Source organism: Hetaerina americana, unplaced genomic scaffold, assembly GCF_022747635.1.
Source record: "Hetaerina americana unplaced genomic scaffold, ioHetAmer1.1.p SCAF_6, whole genome shotgun sequence".
In the NCBI taxonomy this organism is placed as follows: Eukaryota; Metazoa; Arthropoda; class Insecta; order Odonata; family Calopterygidae; genus Hetaerina; species Hetaerina americana.
Window position 1 is genome coordinate 5,292,150 of NW_027287205.1, and position 27,098 is coordinate 5,319,247.

The following is a 27,098-nucleotide window of genomic DNA, read 5'->3' on the forward strand; positions in this document are numbered from 1 at the left end:
CAGGATGACTGATCTCTAACCGACTTCCTGAAGAGTTTAAACGAATACTCCCCCAAGGAAATAAATTCAAAAAAATATCGAAAGGTTTATTTGTAAATAATCTTTTTTATAGTGTCCAAGAGTACATAGAAAGAGCCAATGCAGGGAATTCTGTTTTTTAAATCTTCAATACTCGTATATTTCATGCACATTATTATTCCTATGAGTTTGTATATATGTTAATGCACCAATAGATGTAACTGAATCTTAACGAAGCCCATACAATTATGTATTGTTCTATGGCAAATAAATCTATCTATTTATTGGCTCAAATGCAGATACCAGCAGTTTGTTAACTAATGTGACACCTATGCATTTCAATGTCTTGGGTCTTAGCCTCAAGAAAATGTGATATATTTACATTTCTTTTGCATAAAATTTAATAACATAAATATGTATAGGTGTTAACTATCGTAATACAATTAGCAACATACAGTAGTTTACAGTGATCAATATGAGACTCATTACAGATTATTTTGTGTTTTATTTTGCAGAACTAAGTACAGGGCAGCTTTGACACCAGAGGAATTGGCCCATGGTTTTAATCCAGTTAACACGGGGAAACTGATACACGCAAGCAACAAAACAATTAAGTTCATAAATAAGTATAACTAGAATTTCAATATGCATTTCAGGGAAAACTGAGAGAGCAATCATTTTGTAGTCACAAACATTGGGTAGATTGCACTCAACCCCTTGAAACACTGCTAACATATACATCGGATACAATCTTTATATTTCACAGTGTGCCACTAAATTTAACCCTGTAAGTTTGAATGCAGGACGATAATTCTTTACAATGATTAGACAGATTATCACAGGGAGATGTTACTTCACTATCATACCGTCACCTGTCCTCTCTTTAAAAATCCCATAAATGAGCCATTGAGTGCACATTAATAAGCAAAATAACTGTTTCAGATGCCAATTCTTAATATTTCTTCCTTTAGCTCACCTTGGAAGAGTTGCTCATCTTGTATGGAAGCTAAAACTTTCACCTAAATTCATTTAGTTACGTTCCTCTCCAGAAACCAATCCACTTCACCATCCACATGTGCTCGGATACGGTCTGAGAGGTGTTCTTGATGCAATCATAAGACTACCAAGCATCATTTTTAAAATAAGAGAAATGTTTCATGAATAAGTGCTAAGAACTTCAGGTCTAAAATCAGAAACATTTATTCAGTCTGAGGATACACACACATATTAGTACCAAATTCAACTTGAAAAGGGCAATCAAATGATCCTCCCAGATTTTCATATCAGCACAGCATAGAAATGGCCGACAAATAACCAGGGCTTAAATAATTAAAAAAATAAATAATCTTGCCATCAAATCAACTGAAATTAAGAGCACACTCCCAATTTAATAACCGATCCTTATAAGTTATATCACTGCTGCTATCTCCAAGTTTTTGCATTACACTTATTTTGCACTACTATCCACCACTCAATCAATCAACCTCGTCAAATTCTACTCCACACGAGCAATGAGCATTGAATATGACACCATTCACAATCAATTATCCCTGAGATTTACACGATTTCCTAAGAATCAATGAAGGCACAAAGAAAATAATCATTATCTGGAACTATCTGGAATTGAATAAGTAGAAAAAATAAATGAGCATGCAAATAGCTAGGATAAAAAAAAACAAAATTGTGTAATTAAATATTAATAATCAAGTATTTAAACACAGAAGATAATGACAAAACCAAATGATAGTAGTAAATTCCTTTCATCCATTAACTAGATAAGTACCTATGCGTGCACCAATTACATTTATTCAACCTTTTCAGAAGTTTTATTCAATTCATCATACAAAAATAGTAGCCAGTATCTTCTGAGGTTTTAAAACTAACAATTTGCAAAGTGCAACTGGCAACAAAACTACAAGAACATGACTTTATTCTTGTGCCTGTATTTTAATAAGCCATTCAAGAAATCAATACTCCAGTTTAAGCTTGAGGAATTGCAGGAGAGGCAGACATTTAGCAGACATTTATAATTGATTGATAACGTCACACCGTCACTTCACTTGGAAACCACAGTGTGGCAAATTCAATGCCAAATTTTACATTTAAGCTACAATTTATTCGTTCTAATCGGGATGAGAGCTGTTCCGACAGAAAAAATACTACAAAAAGGCACATAAGAGATAGAACTGTTGGTGTGCAAATAATAAAATGTAAATCAGAATGCATTTATTCCAAAAGTAATAAAATGTACCAAAAATTAAATCTTTCAATCCTACTATCTCCTGTGAATAGCATCAAGTGTACTCAGAAATCCATTACAATGAAACATCTAGTTCTAAAATCACCTCAGTATCAGCCTCAGGTTTGACAAGTGATATTTTTAAATTACACACACATTAATGTTGTGCAATGAACACTAGTATTTGTGATGTTTACTTTAAAATACTTCGTGCCAGACTTATATTTAAGGTTGATATAAGGAATTGCATGAATTTTGCAACTGTTGCACGAGTATAAAATTTCACTGTAATTTTTCTGCATGACGACAAGGCATGGAAACTACAAAAATTGCTTTCACTTGATGAATAAATGAATACAAATAATTTGATCAAAGTTGCATGAAGATGTTCAAATCTTCAAATGCCCCTATGCCCAATCATCCATCATTATATGAATGCCAGTTGCTTCCCCTAAACTAAAACAGCTTATGCGTGAATTCTACTGCACAGAGAAAAATTTCAACTTCGCTGATTCCACTTAATATCATTATAGTAAGTAGAATTTAAAAAGTCACAATTTTTCTTTCCACTAAAGATAAGTTCCACAGAGTCAAGCCTGAAATTAAAGATTTTATTCTGAATTTTATTATTTAACAATATTAAATTATTTAATTTTTTTATTACGTGATGAAATCAAATATAATTAATCCATCCTGAGGGTATTCAAGTCTGAAACGCAAAAAAACGAGGATGCACTTCAATTTTGTGATGATTCACCTCAGGGGCCTAAGGAGAAACTCAACGAACATTATGGCGAATCTACACCTTTGATAAGAATGATTTGCAAGTAGTTTCAAAATTTCTGGGAGGCCATACGAGCACATGTAATGCTAAAAGTTCTGGATGGTAGAAGGTTGAGTGAGATTGTTAAATATCTGGAAGCATCTCGAGTGAATGGGTACATAATATCATCATTTGGACATGAGAAAGCAATCTGCTGGACGAATGTCACGATTCAAGTATTTCTCAGGTTTAAAAGAACTTTTCAAACCACAGTCATGACTAACTTTTTAAGAAATAAACAATAGCTATAATAAAAATAACTAATGATCATCTAATAATAATCATGTTTAAAATGAATCAAATATTTACCAATATTTAATAATGCCAGTGTTGGTTGCTTTAACATTTTATTTCTTGCACCATTCTTTGGAGTAGGTAATTGTCCGTGATCAGTGGCACCACCACTAAGCAAAACAACAAGAAGTTCACTATAGGCAACCCGTGCTGAGACAGAGCACGATTTTCTTCCACCACAATAATGCAGGCTTGTGCAAATGAAGACTGATACTATAATCTGTCAATATTAACACAACACCCATCACTGCCATTTCCAATTAGGCAACCTTAACAGATTTAATATCTCTGTTCAGCTTATTGTATGAGTAGCATGACTGGCCTTTGTTCTTCCAAATTTTCAATGTTCTGCTGAGGTCAGGAATAAAGTTGCAACAAAACAAAACGACCTCCTTTATCACTATCTCTTGGCAGGAAACAGCCATACCACCACAAACCCAATTCAGCTCATACGCACAGGCTTCTTGGATTCCTTCAGATTAACTAGGAGGCTAATATTTACTCATAACAGCCTTAGATCCACTCTCTCACTAAGTAGTTTTTGACTCATCAGTGCTGATATGCACCTCCTCATCACAAATTTGGAGAGATCCCTTCATTCACCAAAAATGAGAGAAACTCACAGATGACTATTTGGATCGCAATGTAAAAATGTGGATGCGGCTCAAAATCAAACAGATACATACATTCATACATACATTGCTCGACAATGAGGAAACATACATTGACTGCACGCAAGCATATTCGTGTTCTTGTAACAAACCAATAAGTCTCATATTCAAATGCACATCAACCAATTTGATTTTCAGTTTTATGCCACAATGCCCTCCACTTCATATATTTATACATAAATAAACTCTGGTTTCTCCCATAATTTATCTCAAAGTTTATCAGCCATTTGAAGGGTAAGTTTATCTGAAAGTAAGGACAATATTCATCTTGAAAAAAAATTAATCCTCTTACCTTATATTCATCATGCATTAATTTTCTTTTTGAATGAGGCAATGACTTAAAATTTACTAGACATTTAAATTAATATTCAGTTAAACACATTACATGCATAAAGAGCATGTAACACATCAATAATTTTCATACCTTGAAGCAAAAGATCACAATCAACTGATGTTTGAAATACTTCTCGCTGGAGCCAAACCTCATAATGTTGCTTGAATTCCTCAGTTAATTCAACAGGTCGACCAAGGACACTGGTTATACAATTATCCACAGGTTCAAATTCCGGATCCTAATTGGAAACATTACAAGAGTTTGAGAAATTACATAAAGAATTAAATATATCCTAAAGGTTCACTACAAAGATGGCCAATATTCTGGCATTAAGAAATAAACTTGTGCACAAAAAAAAGTCATTTAACTTATCAAAATCAATGCATCAATGATAAAACAAGGCATAAAACATATTTCCTTTCAGAGCATCATTGGGCAATGCAGTTAATCAGAACATAATGATAAAAAGACGGGTTTTAATAAATGCTGAAACACTCAGATACTTCTGACAACTATATAAAAAAAAAATGACCACCCTTGTTCCATTGCCTTCCTTTTCAGAAGGCTTCAACTCAATGCCAGAGAATGCTGGTTACGACCGATGAAAGATTAAATAAGTAACCCTAATGATTGTTTTTTTTTCTTCAGTTCTTCCACACACAGAAAAGGAGAATGTAATGTTTTCACAGAAAAATTCAACTTCAGGATTAAACAAAAATATGCCTTAACCCTACCTATGAATATGTGAGCCCTTCAACCATTGGAAGGTGCTTGAAGGGTTAATGCATTCTAATGATCCCAAGAGCTGTGCTGGTGGGAGAACGGATAATGAAATGAAATGAAAGATAATGAAAAGAAATGATAATTGCTCTTGGAAGGGCCACCACTCATGCCCGACAGATAAAAGGTTAGGAGCCAGACAGAAGGGAGTCCACGCAGCAATTGTTCCTAAGTGGGATGGCTTACAAAGGGATTTGACCGTGGCGGGGCAGCCATTTTAGTGATGGTGTAACATTAAATAATCTATAGAGACAGCAGGAAACCTCCTTCATTAGAAGACCAAATTATTTAGAATAGGGACTTGGAATGTTAGGACAATGTTGAAGTAGTAGGAGTAGTTTTTGTGGGAGGCGACCGACAGCTAAGGTCATTTGCGCCATTAGGGATGGACAGGAAAGGATGAAGGGTGGAGAGAAACCTGGCGTTGGCATTAGCCTGCCCTTAACGATAGACACCAGGAGGTCCACAGCTTAACGTCCCATGCGATGGACATCGTACTCACTCAAAGTGCTCTCCACAAAGCATCTCAAGCAGGGATCGGGATACTAACTGAAAAATATGTCTTCGCCTGGATTTGAACCTAGGCCTTCGGGGTGGGAAGCCAGAACGTTAGCCACTACACCATCCCGATTCCCTCATAATGTTGAAGGCACTGAAATTAGAATACATAAAGTAGGAGATGAAGAAAGTAAACACAGTCATTTTAGGCCTGTGTGAGGCGAGATGGAAGGATAGCTTGGATTAATGGAAAGATAGTTAGAGAGTTATATACAGTTGAGGAGAACAGAGAAATGAAGATGGGGCATGCCATTTTTAAGAGGATATAGGTGTCCCTGGACGGAAACATTGGATGCTAATAGGGGATGGGAATGCAACAGTAGAGTGAATATACTGTTCAGTAAATCAATATGGAGTACATATGTTAGATCCGTTCTTTTGGAGCTAATCAAACTTATTATTGGACAACCCTTGCCTGTTCTATGCTCTTTGGACAATTTTTTCAGAAACTCGATGCTACAGTCAATGATAGAATAATTTGCTTGACTGCGGAACATGCTCAGAGGGTCGTATTTCTAAACAAGAATTGCCATTATTTGCAAAATATGCTATATTATTTTTAGGAATAAATCTGAATCTAATGATGGATTTTCATGGTAATAAAATAAAAAATATTAATTGACTACAATAATTATGAGAAACAAATTTGCACTTTTCCACAGATTTAAACCTGGGGAGAAGTCCATATTAGTTTCTCATAATGACGAACTTCCACTACATCTCGCCTGAATCTGTTGAATATATTCAGACAACAATAACATTAGCTTTATTACAAAACCCTTTCATATCTAGGAGCTTTATGTACAAAACTCGAGAGATAAAGATTCCCCTCAATCAGATCCCCAGGAGGGGAATACATTGGGGTCAACTACCCATTGTAAGGGATAAGGAAAATAAAGAGAATGCTAAGAAGGGAAAGTACGATGCAAGGAGTGCAAAGGAAAGGATAAGAATAGGGACATGGAATGTGCTCACACTATTTTAGGGAGGTAAGTTGGAAAATGAAAATCATGAAGAGGTAGAAAAGACTAGGAATTCTTAGGATGAGTGAAATGGATGGAGTGGTAAAGAAGAGCTTCAGAAGGGAAAGTCTTAAAGGTCTGTCCCAAAAGTAGTAGGGCTAATTTTTTTCCAGATAGATGGGCGGATGGGCAGCAGTTTCTCTGACTGGGTTCGTGAGAGGGGAGTCTCAGGAAAGGCTGGGGGCCAGTGGCAGTTGGCTCCCAGCCTTTGCCATTCATTCGCAAAACCTGTATATCGTGGCCTCATTACGCTCCATCATGAACTGGTCATTGGAACAGCACTATGCAATCAAAATTTGCGTGAAACAGGGCAAAACCAGTAAAGAGACTCATGACATGACCAAGGCACCTTATGTTGATAATGCCATGGGTAGATCGGATGTTTTTGAGTGGTGCAAGTTGCTTAGGGAGGGATGAGAAAATTTTGAAGATGCCAGACGTTCAGAATTCCCTTCCACCTTGATAAGTGATGAAAATCTTGCAAGATTGAAGGCTTTGTTGGGCAGGGATGGCAGATGAAGTGTTCATATGGTTTCCAATGAACTTGGCATTGCTGAAAGTGATGTGCATCGACATGTGACAGAAAACATAAGCATGAGAAAGGCGTGTGCCAAGTTGGTGTTGCAAGTGCTCTTGGTCAAACCAAAGGAAATATGCATGTAAACCTGCCAAGAGCTTCTTGACCATGAGAAAACAAGCCCCACAGCAGAGAAACCTGAGATGATGATATCATGCTTTATAACCAATCTGTTAAGTTTACAAGAAGAGAAGTACTTATCAAGTAATGTAAGTGAATTACTTAAGGCAATGGCAAATAATAAATTCACTCTGCATAACGTGATGACTGCAAAGTTTTAAATAAATGATCTATGATGTTTTTTCAACTAAGAGCAATTTTTGAGTAAATTACGTAACAAAAGAAAATTTGTGGTGTTTAATTACACATTCAAATATATATCTAGTAATTCAAATACAATCACCAAAGTACTTTTCCTAAATCTAAAAATTATGAGAAACAGGGTGCGGTGGTTATCTTTGGACATATTTCAATTTGAATGTACCACCATATATCATAGTTCCACAGGAGGTCGTGATTGGCGTTCTTGAAAGCTATAGGCATCTAGTAAACAGTTAAAACCACAAAAATGGCCAAGATGTTACATACAAGTGCAAAGTACAATCAAAGAGCCGCTATTACCGAAAGTGCTCGCCCTGGGCGTTATATTTCGAAATAGTTTGATTCTTCTGGTACCCCCAGATCAACTGTTTTCAATATTCTGGCTAAATACAATGCTTTGCAGGAGTTTGGGGAAGGTTTTGCTGACCCGGCGAGGAAATCTTATTCGAGGAAATGCATGCTTGTCTGGATTAAAGCACCGCACCCTGTACGAATAGAAAAATGCAGATTAATCATAGCGCTCTCATTTTTTCTCTCAGGTTACCTTAGAATCCACATAATATCTCCTGTTATTGAACCTGTCCACACATGCCCTCAAAGCACATTCTTCAGCTTGATAGTCCCATGGCCGAGCATCCAAATCTGCAGAATCAAACATTAAAGCTAAGAAAATTATAAAACTCAGAACACATTAACTTATATTAATCTCACAAGCGAGATACCATTGCTACATAAAGAAGTTCAAAGAATCAAGTGACTAACCATTTCCATATGCCCAATCATCATTCAGTCGGTGACGTACTTTCTGATAGATAGCACTCATTGTTTTCATATTTGACTGCCTCCATTTCCTACCTAAATATTTAGTTTGCATTTTGAGTAATTTCAATACATACAACTGCATCATGGCATGCCGTACTTTCAGAGTCCTTTTCAATATTGGTGCTGACTTGAAAACAACCATCATCTAAATACCAAAATACAATTATGAAAAACATTAAATTCCAAAAATGCATTTTTGTATTGAAAATCGCAAAAAACATTAATGTACTCTTACATAAATACCTTTCAACAAAACCAATCTTAATGAATCATATGAGCAAAATGAGCATATACAGATTGTGAATTAGAGAACTTATTGGTCTTAAAGTCAAAAACAGTTAAAATCTGCTATTAATACAAGTTTCAAGACTTGAAAAGTATAAGTACTTGCTGTATCAAAGTACTTGTATCTTCTGGTGATTAAAGAGGTACACATCAAAAATGCCCCCATCCTAAAGGCCGGCTACTTTCTCAAATTTTGCACAAGTAGACGCATTTGGAAAAAGCATTCTGATATTGGCCGGCATAGAATAATAGCTATACTGAAGGGCGATAGAGTTCCTCACAATGACAGAAAGGAATGTTATGCTTTCTTTATAGGCATAGGAATTCCTGCAACTATATCAGGTTCTAGCAGTGAAATAGAATGTAATAAAGTTGAGATATTCAATGCTAGCTAAAATTTCGTTTTAAGGACAATGAATTAAATTGAAAATATGCTGAAGAAATTTGTGATAGCACAGTATTTGAGCTTTGATGATGCAGTAGCAGTCATGGCAAAGAAAATCTAAATATGCAGAATGATTTCCAATTCAGAGAAAGTGGTTTAAAAGTATAAGTTGAAAATAAAAAAAGTCTGTTAATGGTCAGAAGTCGTCTCAAGCAGAAGACTAAGGAAATTTGCTAAGAAGACACCACTATCATCAATAGCCAAAGAAGAAGTATTTAATGGCCGCCGTGCATTAATTCTAGGAGTTTTACAGAAGAAATGACATAATGGCAAGGTGAAACAACAATCTCTCAGCCAATGACAGCTGAGAGCTTCATTGGTGATTTCAAGAAGCTCATGGATTCTGAGGGCTCCCTACTGCAACATACTTTCAATTGGGATGAGAGCGTTTCTTCTGGAAGGAGATACTGAAACTAGCCTATATATATACGAGGGTAATGTGAAAAGTTCTCGGCCTGAAAATGAAAGTCTGCGAGTTTTAGTTACAAAATTATTTTATTTTTCTACATAATCACCCTTGACTTCAACACACATGGTCCAGCATTTCTCCAACATCAGTATTCATTCCCGGAAGTGAGAATCTGGAAGGCTGAGAAAATGTCAATCTATGGCTCTCTCAACTTCTTCATTGGATGCGAAGCTCTTCCCAGAAACAAATTTCTCCAAGTTTGGGAACAGATGGAAGTCTGTGGGCGCTAAATCAGGAGAATAGGGGGATGGCCGAGCAAATCCCATAGTTTTCCCATCACCAATGCACCTTTGGGAGTAGGTGCATTGTCCTGGTGAAAGATGATTTCCTTTTTCTTCAAGCCAGGCCTTTTCTAATTCGTGAAAATTCCCTGCAATATATTTTCCACTGCTAAATCTGGCAATGCCTATCAAGTGGCAACCATGACAAAGTGCTTCTCTCATCTTTTCCATCTTCCTCTGAAATGCGCTGTGATGCATCTAATTCCCGTGAGCACACGCACCAATTTGATACGCCACAGTCGAGTCTAAATTAGGTATTACAGAGACTGCTGTCGGCCCTTTCGCTGGGAGGGGCTGCCATTCCCTCCCTCCTTTCGCGAGAAGAGGCCGTTTGGCTTCTTCTTGCGAATTCTGGCATCCAGCTGGTCAGGAAGTTTGGAGCAATATCTGCCTTTTTCAAGGTTATTGATAAACAGGATCCCTTTTGCATCCCAAAACAAACTGGCCACGACCTTTCTGGCAGATGCCACTGACTTTGCCTTCTTTGGTGCTGAACCACTGACATCCACCCACTGCTCCTTCGACTGCCGTTTCGTTTCTCACTCGTAGCGGTGGACCCATTTCTCATCCATGGCGACAAATTGCCACACAAAATCCATTGGTTCACTCTCGAATCGGTCCGAACATTGCCACAAAATCCATTTGCGAATTTATTCTTGATCAGCATTCAGCAAATGCGGCACCCACCTTGTGCACCGCTTTCGCATCCCTGATTCTTTGCGCTAGATGTTTCTGACCCTTTCTTCAGATATCCCCCCCACGACCCCACTCACCTCCACTCGCCTCTTGCCCAAGACGACATCGTGCACCTTCCCTATGGTTTCCGATGTGGGCGTGGTTTTTGGCCGCCCTTCACATGGGTCATCTTCGAGGGATGCGCACAACCATGTTTAACTTCAGCAGCTCACTTTTAAACGGTTGTCATTGAAGGAGAGCAAGAGTCCCCATTACACTTTGGCTGACTTCAGATGAACAATCTTTAGGGGTGAGTCCATTCAACACAAAGTTTATGGCCGCACCAAAGTTTTTCCAGTTTAAAAAAAAAACACAAAAGACATCTAATGCAACAATACATGTAAACAAACTACTTGAGAGAACAAGTTTAAACTAGTCTTGTGCACTAATACACCCAGGCAGGAATCATAACCTTTCGATGAATGGGACGGCTTCTCTGCATCAGGCCGAGAACTTTCCACCTTACCCTCGTACTTACAGAACACTAAACTGCAGAGGAGAATGCATGCATTGGCAACAAGCCATTGAAAGGTCATCTCACGCTCCTCTTTTGCGTCAATGCAAGGGTCAATTTAAAAGTGAAACTCCTGATTGCATACCATTCAGAAGCTGAATAACTTCATTAAAAATTTCAACCAAGACATCCTCCAAGTAGGAGTGGGTGTCCATAATGCGTTTAAAATTTAACACCCTAAAAACAAAGTCCATAATAATAGATAGCACTAAGCTCTTGAACACTATGAAGTCAAAACTACTTCCCAAATTATTTGTGAATAATGAAGAATTATACTATATCAAATATGCACATGCACCATATCAGAATAATCATCAACCAAATATGGAGTGAAGCCATCCACAAAACGTACAGCAAGCACGGTGGCAGAGACACTGCAACACCAGGAAACATTTTAAAACTTGATGCTCGAGGCAGATACTTTCTGATGCAGTATAATTTTAATTACTGATCATGAGCTTTGTCCAGAGAACATCTTTGAAGAACTGTGGAATACATTATACTAGAGACCTTGCTTTCGACGAGCAATTTACATGGCAAAACCTTAGGCTACTTAACAAAAGAACCTAAAGTGACAATAAGTAATCAAATTAAACAAAATAAAGTGAGATCAAATACTTATTTATAATGTATTTTGATAAACAAAACCAACTATGTCCAGAAAATATATACAAACATTAGTTAAAGAAGATTCAGATAACGAGGAATAATAAGTTTATTAGCCCTATCATAGATGAGCACTCTATCATTGATCAAACATTCTTTTTCACATCATACAAACTGTGCAATAACCTTCCACGTGAAATAAAATACTCTTAAATAAATTTCTACATTCAAAAGGGCACTTTTAAAACATTAGCAAAATTCTTGAAGAATGCAACATTTGAATTAAAAAACTACAGCATTTTATTTTTTGAAATACCTTTCATGCTATCATTTGTATACCTGATAATAAATGCCTACTGAACTAATTATTTTTATAATATGGATATAATCTCCACATTTTGTGTGTACACTGACATCCTTGATAACATGATGTTCAGCTATGATTGGTTGCATTATATTACAATGTCAAAATAAGGATGTGAAAATACAGTTTAAGAAGTCCATCCCAACCAATAAATATTGCCCAACTCTTCACTTCAATGAAGAAGGTTTTCACTCAAGACTCTGATTTGGCTTTTCAAGAGACAAAATTATCTGATGAAGACAAGAGACAAGGGATAACTGAATGGGAAGATTCCTGCAGGAAGACCCCTTCACAAAAAGAGTTAATGGAAGACAAGAATACCAAAAATTGACGTCATTTAAGGTAAAGAGGAAAAACATTTAGTGCAGAAATGCTCTTTCCTATCTATCATTATACTAAGATCAATTATTATTCATGAAATTTAATAGCACACCTTTTCAGAGTGTGACCAATTGGCTACTCCATTTCTAATTTATAATTTGGGTATAAAACACTTTTACTAGAATAAAATCGTGAATGAAAGCTTAAGTAACATGGCAGGCAGTTTGAAGAACACAAGCTTCGGAAAAAAAATTACAATAACTGTATTCTAAATTAGGTAAGCTTACCACAATTCGTGAATGTTTCCATTTTGTCAGTTTGTTTAAAATACGAAGTAAATTGATGCAAGAGAACATATTCCGCCAGCAAAAAAGTTGGTAATCACCAATTTCCAGATTGTTTGTAGTTAACTCAGGTTGATCCCCAATGATGCACGACGGAAAATCCAAAATAGGTATTCTATAGTTGTTTTTTAACATTTGAAAAAAAAATTAAATGTTAATCAATACTAGGAGGAAATTAAGAATTGAAATGAAGTTAATATTTTTCAGTGATCTCATGAGTGAAAACATTATGCATCAATTGGACATCATATCACTGCACACCAATATGCCTTTGACAAAATTCAAGCACCCAACAACCTTAATTTCAAAAGGCAGGCACGAGGATTTGTATGCTCAGCTAGAATAATACAGAAATGCCACTTCAAGTCGTTAATTATACCTTTATGCCAGTTATTCATTAATCATTATCAATGAAATTACAAATAAACCATCACAACCGAAGATTATTACTAAGTGGAATTACAAAGTCAATAATTGCATTTCGATAAAAAGAATGTCATTCCCATTAAGATTTCCCAAAATCATATCCCTGATCTCCATATAAAATTCCTCCCTTCTTGCCCATCACCTCATTTTATCCAATTCAATTTTTGAATTTTTCCTGGCTTATCCAACCGGGAGACCACCCTGACAAGACGGACTCCGAAGAAAAAAGGAATAGAGTGAATATACCACAAAATCTTTTTTCTATGGACAGCAAACTCAAAAATGGTCAAAGCTGTCATGTGGAATGTGTTCCTCCTTTGGATGTTTATTCTCTTCCAAAGGAAAATACAGCCTTTACAGTGCTGATGTTTGTATGACAGGAACTGTTATTGTTAGTTTCCCACTGAAACTTCATCTGATAACAGGGTTGCCTCTATGTTTTCTCATTCAAGTTCGTTCAAAGATTTCAAAAGAATACTTCCTAGCAATCTTTATAAAAACACTTGATGCTAGTGGACCTCATTTGGAAGCAAACCTGTAGAGCATTCAGTTACTGACTGCAGGGCCTGAGATTCATTTGCCCAGACTATGGACACCCTAAGTGTGTAATGATGAGTATCAGATCTGCCTTGGAAACCAAAAGGGACAGTACAAAAACCTACCACAATGTGTGATTTTCATAAACAACAGAGGTTAGTTCAAGGTGAGCTCTACCCTTACCTGTCAAACCAACTATGTGGTTAGTTAATGTGATACGTTGACAATATATTTACAGTGCTTAAGGAAAGGGGTTGGAAGCATGATTTGCTGATTTGAAAGACAAATGCTATACAAATACACAAGTTATGCTGCTGCACCCAGATGCCAAAAACATGTACATCATGAGAAAAGCTCACATTTTAGCAGGTAGTTAGTATTTTGTGGCCAATATTCATCTTCTATTTTTTCAGAGTTGACTTCAAGAATTTTTTCAAGGATTTCCTCATTCCTCGTTTCGACCGTTTTACTAATTCAAGGGCTTTCCTGACAACCCCGCTTGATTCAGTGTGACCGAAATTGAAATTATGCAGAGTTTGGGAGCCACTTCCATTGCCCCCTCGGTTAATTCAAGCAACCTCAACAATGCTCTTGCACAGCCCAGCGCTTGAGGTCACCAGCTAATTCTGAAAACATTGCTCTAATACACAGCAGGAAAAAAATTCAATCTCCCTTAAACTTAAAGACTTGGAAAACTAAACACATAGGCTCTAATGAGTACATTGGTATATATCAATTTTGTAAAATAATCTTTTAGTATTTATACTAAAAAACTATAAAGATTGTACGTAAAACTGTATGAAATTTATCATAAACCATACATATTACTTTTAAGGTGATTGAGCTTCCGTTTACCATTGAAACTGTCATTAGTTTAATACCTAACCATTCACCAGAACTATCAGAATCAGAACTGATTCCAAGAACCAAACCTAAGATCCAAACCTGTGGCAGAACAAAAAAAGTGGACTTGACCGCTCACTGATTAATATATTTCACTTTACAGAGTTCTGGACGTCATGACATTTTATTCTTCTAAACTTTTCCTTTTAATGCTCTCCTTTATCTAATTATAATTGAGGTGGATGATATCTTTGTTTACCCCAAATAGCAGACTGGGGACGTAATGCCCCCCCTATGCCCCCTGCTTCAGTTCCAGGGCCAAAAACTATTCCTTAAAGGGGAAGTGTCTCCAAAGTGTTTAATATAACACAGGTAAGAGTACCTTTCCATATTCACCACCAAATATTATACATTCACATAAAAAGAAAAGTTGCACCATAATGCATACTTACACATTCTTTGCACCAACATATGCTGAGATATTTTGATTAAAGAATTTGAGAACCAGGGGGATGCAGTTAGCAAATACTAAATGCTGAGACATGAATTCAAACTGATAAATGTGATTCAATTTAAAATGCTTCAAGAGTAATAGTAATATTCCAGATACTGCTTTCACAATTATTTCCTGGTGGCGATTTACATCTATGCCAAGTTCCATGGACTGAAGAACACTCATCCTGCAATGAGAAAATATTTCCATGGTGCAACAAATATGGATTAACCATGCCTATTTTAATATTAAATACTGTGTCTGTACATTAAAAATCAAGTTTACTAACGGCATTTCTTCAGGAAGAACATCCGCCATTATGTTCATAGAATCTGTTTTAGCTTTAGATGTTGGAGCAGCAGCAAGTAAGATTTTGAGAAGGGCAATCATATACTGTGATAAGTTGGGAACCATTGCCTGAAAAAATTATGATTGTTACAATCAAGTTCACCTTTGCCACTAAGATATGTTTCATTGCTTACAATAAAGCAGCTACGAACCTGATAGAGAATTTCAACGGGTGTCATAGGAACATCAATTTCAGGATTAGAAACAGGATTTCTGACTAGTTCTTCTTCCCTTTGCACTTGAACCTCAGCTAAAGATGTGTACATGTGCTGCAAACAATACGCATAGCATTAAAATTGGGCAACAGGCTGCATGGCAATATAGCGAAAAATAACTGTGAACATTGCTACCAGAACCATATAAATGACCTTTAAAATTGTTTAAATGCCCAAGAAAACAGGCGATACTTGGCAAAACCAAAATGGGTACTTTGTGGTTTGTCAACACAGGGATCAAACTTTTCCAGGATTTCATAATGCAGTTATTCTTAGAATAAAAAGGTGATTTTTGACTTTTGTTAGATGAATGGAAAGCTGGCATGCATTACCATTATTGACTATTATTGACTTTAATATATACCCAGAAAATCACCATTCCATAATCCATATTGCTTACCTGTTTCAAAACTTTGACTCCTTCGTGAATTGGTTGAGGCAGACCTGCAAGTGAGTCGCGATCACCAAAGAGTGGGAATCCAACGAATTTCTGCCTTGTGCTCTCAAGGAATTGATCGAGATCTTTCTGTCTCACTTTGGGAGCCCACGGCAATCCTTCATAAAAGTACAAGTTCATAAATGTATGCACGTCCAAAAAATCTCACAAGACTAATCATCATTTCAACGATTAGAAAAACTTGATTTTTGGAAACTACTCCCATTAATGATTAACAAGAAATTGAGCTCTACAGCCTCCTAAATATATAAAATAACTATAAGACTTTTGATTTCATTTTATTAACCCATTAATGATTTTGCGCACTACTCAATATGATATATGGTACAATGCAGATGAGATATTGTTCATCAATAAATTAGCTAACTGGGAAAAAATAATGAATAAGTTAAACCTTTTAGTGCTTGCTCAGGGTATAGGAAGTAACAGGAAGATGAAAATTGGCAATGCATGTATTTATGCACTAGCATAACAATGATTCTTACAGAATTCATGCCCGCACGCATTCACATACATGTAAACAAGCAAGGTCCGTCCCACAAGTAGTAGCACTGAGTTGATTTGAAAATTTTTGTTGCCGGAATTGATACATTTATTAAAGTCTTTGAAGCAGTGCCCTTATGCATCCACACGCCCCTGCCAGTGAGTTTTTCATGCCTTGTACGCCTTCTGGAAGATGGGGTCCAGAATGCTGCAAAGCTACCACGTCACTGCCCGTTGTAATGCTTCCTTCGAGCCACGGTGATGTCGTTTTGGCACGGATTTGAGGCAGGGGAAGAGGAAGAAGTCTGGTGAGGAATTGTCCAAAAAATTTGTATCTTCATTCTCATGGTCGAGAAGCTCTTGGCAGAGCCGTGTGTAAATTTCCTTTTCTTCCTCCAAGAGCACTCGTGGCACCAACATACCTCTCTCATTCCTGTGTTTTTCGCCCCAAGTCCATACGCATCACTTTAAAAGATGCCTAGTTCTTTAGCGAGCACTTCATCTGCGATCCCTGTCCAACAAAACATTCAATCTTGCAAGAGTTTTGTCACTTTTTGAGGTCAAAGGGCGTCGTTCAGTGCCTTCGACATCTTCTCTACCCTTCCGAAACATCTCGTGCCACTTGAAAACACGCTCGATCTACCAATTGGCGTTATACCACCATAAGCTGCCTTGAGCATGCCATGAGTCTCTCTCCCGATTTTGCTCAGTTTCATGCAAAATTTGAAGACATGCACGGCTCATATCACAGGCTCATGACGGAGCGTAACAATGTCACGTTACAGAGGTTTTGTGAATGAATAATTGTTGGGTGCCAACTGCTACCGACCTCCAGCCTTTCCTCAGATTCCCCTCTCTCGAACGCTGCCCAAGAAACCGCCACCCGTCCGTCCACATGGGAAAAAATAAGTCACGCTGCTTTTGGGGCAGACCTTTTCTCTAAAAAACTAAAAAACCAGCATAAGCTATTAATTACCAAGGATTACTCAAAAGTAATAACTTCATCATCAGTAAGCAGCGAGTCAATTGATTCTTGGATAACCTGGACTGGTATCCGATGGATGTACGAAGGTACGAACCACACATGGGTGATGACTCCAAAAAAACCAACCTCCCCCCCCCCATTCCCAACAATTCTGCACATCTGTATCTTGACGCAATACACAACGCTAATGTCATGAACATTGAATCAAGGCCTTCTAAATAGTTTTTGCAGTCAACTTATGGTATTTTCCCCTTTCCATTCATGCTGGAGGAATGATACATAAAATTGTCCAAACAAAAGTGAAAACAACATATGCCGACTCTTGTTTGGATGTCATGAATACTTAAGACAACTCATCATACTGTGATAATACACCTACAAGTTACACAAGTGTTTTTGTTATTATTATTATTATTATTAGTGTGCAACAGGTAATAATATTCTACCAGATTAAATGTCATTTGCCGCAGACAAGTAAGGTGAAAACGGTATGGACAGGAGTGCAGAGAAAAGGTTCGCTGGGACCAACAAATGATTCACTCATCTGATAACCTAACGGCAAAAGAGTCTTATGTAGCACAGTCATTTGTAATTAAACTAATATTTCTGGTATTTTCTTTCAATGATGTTTAAAACTCCCACAGGGTGTAATCTCAATACTATTGCTCGTACCATGCTATTTATAGGGTCACCAATGCAAAACATCAATTTCGTCTAAACCTTTTAACATACTCTTTACTGTATATGCAGAGGAAATGATTAAAGAGACATGGGAAGAATAAGAGGTTGGAATGAAAGTGGGTGGGGAATTTGTAAAATCAGTTATGTTTGCTGATGACCAAGCTTAAGTTTGTCAGTCAGCCAAGGGGCTGCAAGCATTGCTCAGTGAATTGGAAATTCAGGGCGACAGATATATGCTGAGATTCAATATTAATAAACCAAAGGTTATGCAATTTCCCAGGAAAAAAAAGGCTAAGCTAAACATTAAAATAGGAAGGCAAAAACTAGAGCCAGCGGAACAGTTTACGTATCTCAGAAATGTTTTGGACCAAAATAGTCGAAGTAGTAGGGACGTAAGGAGAAGAATTGCACAAGGGAATGAGGTTTTCACAAGGATGAGGGAGTAAATGAGAGGGACATTGAGAAAGGATAATAAGAAAAGACTCGTAAAAACTTTGGAATGGAGTGTAGCTATGTACAGTGCAGAAACGTGGTAATTGAAGCAGGAGGATAGAGGTAGATTGGAGGCTTTTGAAATGTGGCAGTGAAGAAGAATGGAGAAGGTGAAATGGACCGAAAGGAAAATGAATGAAAAAGTGCTTGGTATGGTGGGCAAAGAGAGGGGTTTGTCGGGAGTATCCTATGGAGGCAGGAAAAATGAATGAAGGTCATATTGGCTGGAAGTGGGATGCTGAAAACTGTAACAGAGGGGAAAAAGTTTTTTATGTCTGTACCACTGGCAAAATACTTACATGAGCTATGTTGTTATGTAATTGGTACCATTCATAGAAGTAGAAAATTCTTACCCAATCAACTGACAGAAATATCAGCTGTGGGAGTCAAGAGGTATTTTCTCCAAGGCCCTATTCTTGCTTCTGCATTGTGAGAGGAGAAAACTCAATGTTTTCCAGTTATCTTACTATCCACCAATTCCAGAGCAGAAACCCGTGAACACTCACTCAAATGTAGAGGTTTTGAGGAAAGTGTTACCATCAATTATAAAATCATATAGTGATTGCATGGGTGGAATCAACACATCTGATATGATGCTGTACACATACATGCTTCTTGATGAGAGGTGGAATGTGAAATACTGGAAGAAATATGCTTTAACATATTTTCGCGAATGATACTCAACAGCAAATTTACAAGGAAAACCTCCCATCTGAGGAAAACCCTTTGATCTGTTTGCATGTTACTGTAAGCATGGTTACAGATCAGGGAAATGAATGGCTCCTAGAGAAGCCATTACAAAAATACCTTGAAAAAGTGAGGGCTGTTGCATGTGCAGCAAAAGGAGTGAAAGAGGGAAAGGTAAATGAAGAAGGAGCCGTACAATATGTACTAAATGTGAGATAGGTTTTCATGGAGCATATTACCCAGAACATAAGTGCGATTGTTAAATGACATGGTGAGGGACTTGAGTACATATTTCCGTATATTCAATCCACCTTCAAAAAATTAAAGTCAAATACACTAAAATTTTTATGTAAGCTAAGTAGCAGTGTAAGAAGGAAATGCTTAAAAAATTACTGTATAGTATCCGCCGTCACTTTGTGGAAACGATTCATAATGAATAAGAAATACTTGGTTTTTCCACACAAACTTTATTTTTACGACCGGGTTTCGACGAGGATCGTCATCATCAGGTCCATCAACCTGATGATGACGATCCTCGTCGAAACCCGGTCGTAAAAATAAAGTTTGTGTGGAAAAACCAAGTATTTCTTATTCATTAAGCTTAAAAAATTAATAATTTAAAAAAAATATCTACAACAAATTTTCTAATCTAATAGTAAAATCTTTAATTAAATAAATTTTCAAATTATATTTTTTCCCTAATGTGTAGAAGAGAAACCAACATAAATGAATTTTTCATCATACAAATAAGTATGAAAAGTGTACATTAAAAAATATTAGCTCCAAAAAATTCACATTAGGCTTTACATACATTTACAAATTCAAACCTACAATTTCATCAAAAGAGCCCAGGCATTTTTCACGTGTACCAGGGAAAAGAGGATGGCATTAAAAGGGTTTATTTATGATTTAATTTCTCTAATGAATTCTTGCACGCCCCAAAAAACATCCAGCTTTTCAATGCTCTTTTCGATGTATATTATCATAAGTCTGGTCACAAAATAAATAACAATGAGTATATTCCTGGTGAGTGTACACCAGGAGTGTACACACACACTTCATGAAAGAGGACGCACACTTTGTAAGATTCTGAATTAGAAATTAATCTAGATTCTAAGTAAGCAGTGCCTCATGGATGACTATTAATACAAGGGATACCTCAAGAGACAATGCTTAGGTCCAACGAGTTCCATCACAAGTTCAAAATGCACATCTCAAGTCAAGTGCAACCCACTTCCTAAGGTTGCAATCAGATGAGATGGGTGGGAATTGGAGAAAAAATGAGCGGCACTCACTTGCATTTCAAAATCATGCTTCCATTTCTTTCCCTTATGAAAATAAACTGCAACACAGAGAACAAATTATAATTCACAAGACTATGGAAATTCATCAGAAGAATGGCAAATACCAATGGCTTCACTGATGCTAACCTTTATACAAAACATACGTATTTTTCATTGTAGTTGTTACCATACTAATTATTGCCAACAATTGTACTTTCCCCATTCTTAATTACGATTGGAAATAAAGTTTTTTCATTGCATATTTTAAATTTCTTGTTGGTGATGGCTTCTGAAGGTCAAAGTAAAATGGTAGTATTCACTTTTGGATAACCTGAGGATGATTCCCCCGGCTCCCACAGAGCCTATAGTCTAAAAAAAACTGAAACCAGTACTAAACCTACCTTTCATCCTTGAAATAACTGGTGTTAATGGCCGAGGGCTGGGTGGCTGGGGAAGCTCCTCTGCTTCTTCAAGTGCTCTAGGTTCCTCCATTTCCCTCAACACGTCGCACGACTGGTTACTTGGCTGCAAATCAACTCCCATTTGCTCATCAAGATGAGTCTGCTTCCTCAAAGCCTGCAATATTAAGCACACCGTGTATTTCTGCTAAGAGAGCCATGTTATATTCAAGTGAAGTGGAGCATTTTCCAATTTGTGAAACATACTACAACATTGAACAAAATGACATGTAGGGTAAGGAAGCAGCCTAATTTTACTTCCTTGCAGTGCTCTCAGGGTTAAATACCAATTATGCTCAATAAATTGATGACAGCTTAAATACATGACGTGATAACACTCATTGCCTAGACAGGTCACATCTTCCGCCAACCCGACCCAATTTGGGCAAATAATTCAGTTTCTCTCTTAGCTGAAGTCAAGAGTGGATCTGTAGAATCGTGGTCCTAGCCCCATTTATATCACTGACATACGGGTGCAAATTATCGTCACACTTATGATGCCACGCCGATGATGTGAGATTCCGATGAGTGTCAGCTTCCTTCATCACCTATCCTTTTCAAGTAAACATTACAATAAAGCTAGTACAATTAAAATGAATGTTGGTATTTCCCCTCAACTGAGTTAACTCTCTCTGATGACTGCCAATGACTTGAATAGCATAAAAAGACATTTCAGACGTGATATGGTGGAATATCATGATTAATTAAAAATTGGCATTTTTTAATGAAACTTTAATAGCAAGTAAATCAAGTGCAGCTTTTGCAAAGAGTGAAAATACTTCACAGTTTCCATTTAAGCATGGATCATCACGACAACCAAGTGATGGCTGTTTAGAACACTTATGAATTTCATTTTGAATTCTTTCCACAACCGACAGTACTATGCAGCTAAAAAATATAGATATGTACATTGTTTTATTGAAATGGTACATATGTACTTCATCAGCAAGTGTGTGGCAAGCTTTAGGATTTATGCAGACACTTGGCATTTGAGGGGAGAGAGGAAAGGAGAGGTAAGACGTCATGAGAAATTCAAGCAAGGCAGGACAGGCTAATACAGGGAACACTGAGAGCAAACGGGATGCTGAAGTCACTGTGATATAGGGGAAGGTTTTGGGTGAGTGAGCGGCGGTATCCTAATTCAACAAACTGCACTTTTGAATTTTCGATCAATACATTCAATTGATTCAAGAATTTTACCAAATTTGAAGGCTTCAAAGGTCCATGGAACAGCATGGGAATATTAAAAATTAAAATAGAAAGAAAGGATAAAAAATTCTAGAAGAAACAATCACTAATGTGCCTTGTCAAATTTCAACCTGATTTACAAGTACTTTCAATTGATCTAAGTTTTACATGCATGCAATTACAAGTAAAACTAATTTATAGGTTAACATTCTTTCTAATTGTGAGGCGTACTAATGAATCATAAAAATCAAGCATTATCAGCCCTCTGACACTAGCCACACTTCTCTCAGTTTTTCCTTCAATCATGGCACAAAGCATTCTCTGAAAATAAAATAGAATGCCAATGAACCTGCATGACTGACCCCTGCAATAGTATCCTCGCCATATTTAAGACATTAGCAGCTCACTCAACAATAACACAGACCCACAGATATGATACACCTTCACACGAGTCTAGAATTAAAGCCACAATGTTCTGCCCACCATTTTGTCCATATTTGGAGGTCAGTGCAACCCATAAATCTACAAAGAGAATTAATCAACTGTAACACATTACAGTTTCAACGTATATTTAACATCTACACCCTTGGAAAACCAATCCAGTCTGTTATTCTGACTGGAAACAAAAGAACCATCACCACAACCCCCCCTTTACTAGAGATTGTGAACAGTAGCCTTCTCCAATAACACAGTTCTTTGAATCACACATATTCACCAGCATCTATCTCAATAAAATAAACAAACCTTCCGAAATGGTCTATTGTTCCTCTTTTGGCTGTATACTTCAATCAAATCATCAGCAACGGCAGGATGAGAAGACGTCATTGTTTTAGCCACTTCCACCGTGTCTTCCTTTACTTGACTCAGTCCTGCTTGCTCTCTGTAATCTCCTGAAATCAGATGTTTGGCATCATAATCAAAACCAAAACTCACTCCCATTTTATGTCCTTAAAACTGTCCACTTTCAATGTTTCCCTAACTATGTTAATAAAGGAGAAGTTTGGTGTATCAAATACACACAAGACGATAAGTTGATTTACTGATCAATGGATGAAAATCAATTATTAAAATATAGTAATGAGTTAGAACTTCGCAATCAAACTCTTCCAAGTATATTGTTTGGGTGAAAACACTCGGTAATATTTTTAACCTAAGTAAAAAAATGGAAAAGCTAGAATAAAGCAATCAATAACAGGAAGAATGCAAAAGGCACCAGGAATCAAAATTGGAACAGATAAAAAATTATGAAAATAAGTAAGACTTTGGTTCTTCAGCCTAATAAGCAATGATACTCATACAAAATGAGAGATATTGGCGGACAAGATGATAACCATCCTTATATTGCAAATGGCAATGTTCAAAACATTTTGAACACTTCATCTGACTATTAATTCATTAAAAATTATCATAGACACAACAGGACAAAAACAAACACGATCTGAAGTGATGAAATCCGATGCCTCAGAAAACTGGTGAAAATCAAATGGAGATACTGAGCCAAAAATGATGAAGACCTAAGTAAAGAGACATCTGCAGAAAACACAAAGTCAGAGAGAAACATACTAGTCGTACTCAGAGGAAAAATAGTGTAAGGGAGAACTAAATGGAAGGAGCCAGTGAGAGTATGCAGAGAAGATCAAATTACAAGTAGCAAAAGAAGGATAAAGTCAACAAAAGGGTTTATGAAGAAAAGAAGAAGCAGTTAAGAAAATAGAAAGTACAGAGGTCTCCTAGAAACATTCCCAATGACAAGTGACAACCTGTAATAGTAATGAAAACAAGAACAAAGCAGGAACCTGAATTTGCTGCTTGAGTGGCATCCTTCGAGGACATCGGTTTCATTATTGATAAAGAATCTTATTTTCATAATCAGTCCACAAGGTATTAAGTAACTTTCTACAATATCTAATAATCTGATGTTGCCAAAAATCAAATGATTACCATTGAAAATTATAACCATACCATTTTATCAATTGAATGGCATAGTTTCAGGCATGAATGGGTTGAAATGGAACATTTTATTAAAAAAATAATTGTAATTTAACACTTGTGAATGAATTACTTCCCGATCAGTTTTCAATAAACTACATTAGCTTTAGGTTGATGATGGAAGGAGGGAATATGAAGCCTCAATTTTACTCCAATAAAAAGTCAAATAAACGATGATAGTACATGCACCAACCATTTTCTGAAGACTTTATTAAATAATGATTTTGGCAGATAACAGCAAAAAGGAAGCAAGTATGAAGCATTTTCAAACAGAACTGCAAAGCAAGAACAACTAGCTTGAGCGGTAAAAGCTTCCTGGCATGCTATTGCCTATCAAAGCAGCTCAGTCCCTGTGATGCCATAACAGCCAGCTCTTACCATTCCCAGTTCCTCATCATTTATCACTGCAAAATTTCCATTTTAATTTAATTCTAAAAAATACATATTTTTGCCTTTCATTGGAATGGCTGATTCCAGGTGCTCTATTTAAAACAATTAAGGATATATTTTTTGTTTAGATAATCACTGAATTAAAGGCAAACAGTCTTCCCCAAAGTCAACATGCCAATATAACTAGCATGACTTGAGCTTCATGCTGATCATCTACTATCACTGCCATTTACGAAGCCATCACTACCACTACACACCACGACTGTTTCAAAAAGAACAAATCAAGTGCAGACCTGCTAAAAGACTTCTAACTTCGCCCCTGAAAGAAATGAAGGAAACTTACTTTTCAGATTGCGTAGCACATCCATTCCCCCCAGGGACAAAAGTATGATTTTCCAAAGTAATAAAAGCACCTTCTTCATAGGAAAATGAGGAGCTGTTCCACTGCAAAAATTTGTAACCATGCCCAAAAGCTTAACAGCTAACAACTCATCCCCGTTCTGACAACCTGATAATAAAAAATGTCTTGAGAAGAATTTGGAAAGCAGTTTTCCAAACATATAACACAAATATTCACACACAAAATTACCAAGTTCAGATTTAAAACTTTCTTTGAGGTTCTTAATGTCATCAGGGCCATCCTCTGGAATCGATCTAATAACTTCTACCATTATATACAGGACACTCAAGATCACCCTCAGATCAGTAGAATCTGCCAAACTCACAACCAATTTATGGAGAGTCGTAGTTGCTGTAGAATTACTTCTGAAAATAATGGCCATTATAACTAATGCGAATAAAGAACATTATAAATGTCATACACTTATGTCAAACAAATTGTCAATTGTTTCCCATACAGCATGTAACAATATTTGAATATTCAGAAAATACTCCAATGAGGGATCAATTATTTTTGGAACATCTGTATAACATTGCCTGGAATTCATAATTGACTCATAGAATTCATAACATTACACATATTCAAATTGAATGACAATTATAAAAATAAAGTAAGGGTGGTGACCACTGATTTTCAACCAGAAGGAGCTCATGAATAAACATTTTTCAACTTTTTAAATACTTCAATTTCCTTTCCAAAGGTTAAGGGAAGCTTCCAGAAAGGAAAAAAAATGACTAAGTGCTAGGCATTGTGGGGGAGGAGAGATTATTGTTGGGAATAATCATGAAGACACAGGAGAGATGGACGCAGAGCATATAGATCGGAAATGGGATGTTGAAGTCTGTGATGGAGGGGGCAATGATAGGCAAATGAGGAAGGGGCAGAAATAAGATGGGAATGTTGGACGGTATGATGGAAGTATACCGAGATGAAGAGGGGATTCATGGTAGAGTAGGATGTTAGGTCGTCTTATAGGAGAGGCTAAGAAATGTATTATTGTTTCATCTACGCCCATTAAAAACCTACTTTGTGTAATAGAACAATGATACTAAAAATAAAATACTTTTCAAGGACATTCTCGAATAAAATTTGCAGTGATTTAACACTACACAGTGGGACAAAATCTGAAAAGAGGAAAATATAATTTTAACAGCCTGAAAATTTTGATAGATTATGTGCCGAATTATAACGTAATAAGACCAGGCCATAGAGCACACGTATTACCGAGTCCATTGTGGGCTCAGTAATACACATGCTCTCATTTATTTGTCACTTACACAACTGTGTCTTGTGCCTTGCTGCTTTCTTGCTTCACAATCTTGTTTCCAGTTCAGCACTCAACTTTGCTTCCGATGCTCGTTAAAAATATTATTAGTATGAAATGCTATCTTCTAGAAGGAAAGTATGAAAAAGTGGCCGATCAAAAGTTTCCAAATCATAATTCTTGCAGAAATATGAACTAACAGTTGGCTGAACATAATTTACCCTATTTTGGTATTACTTGGTGACAATTCTTGGTGAAAAATTTTAAAGCGCCCGAATGAACCTGAATAATTTGAATGATTAAGAGTTTAAAGTGACTCTCCGTCGTAGCTGTATGGTGCATTTTATATCAGTGGATGGCATTCACACTTTGAAAGAATGACTTTGAGAGAAAATTAAAACATGGACTTCAATTACATCATGACTGTATATATATGTTATAGTTCTTGAATTCTTCCCAGGTGACCTAATTCATAGGTTTTCCAGGATATCCTGGACAGATGCATACCTGACTTAATCTTCCCTTGCATTGAATTGTGAAACCAAACCATGTTGCATGCATCTTTCCACGCGTAACACAGGGCATAATGGGTCAGACAAAAATATTGCATTAAGAATGAACAGCAAATCAGCTTCTGGGCGAGAGTTTCTCTGCTC

At 36.7% G+C, this 27,098-nt stretch overlaps 1 protein-coding gene across 1 annotated transcript in view; it reads right to left on the bottom strand.

Annotated features, from left to right (window-relative positions):
• Window positions 1-551: 551 nt before the first annotated feature.
• Window positions 552-27,098, bottom strand: part of LOC139695146 (striatin-interacting protein 1 homolog) — a 28,664-nt gene continuing 2,117 nt past the window's right edge. Inside the window, exons 5-18 of the mRNA XM_071593795.1 lie at window positions 25,368-25,543; window positions 25,122-25,286; window positions 23,144-23,289; window positions 21,155-21,329; window positions 16,086-16,240; window positions 15,623-15,739; window positions 15,412-15,539; window positions 15,082-15,309; window positions 12,767-12,938; window positions 8,400-8,604; window positions 8,182-8,279; window positions 4,470-4,617; window positions 3,390-4,289; window positions 552-1,635 (exon numbers count right to left, since the gene is read on the bottom strand). Coding sequence (XP_071449896.1) covers window positions 4,255-4,289; window positions 4,470-4,617; window positions 8,182-8,279; window positions 8,400-8,604; window positions 12,767-12,938; window positions 15,082-15,309; window positions 15,412-15,539; window positions 15,623-15,739; window positions 16,086-16,240; window positions 21,155-21,329; window positions 23,144-23,289; window positions 25,122-25,286; window positions 25,368-25,543 — 1,948 coding nt within the window. The 3' untranslated portion in view covers window positions 552-1,635; window positions 3,390-4,254. The remainder of the gene's footprint in view (window positions 1,636-3,389; window positions 4,290-4,469; window positions 4,618-8,181; window positions 8,280-8,399; window positions 8,605-12,766; window positions 12,939-15,081; window positions 15,310-15,411; window positions 15,540-15,622; window positions 15,740-16,085; window positions 16,241-21,154; window positions 21,330-23,143; window positions 23,290-25,121; window positions 25,287-25,367; window positions 25,544-27,098) is intronic.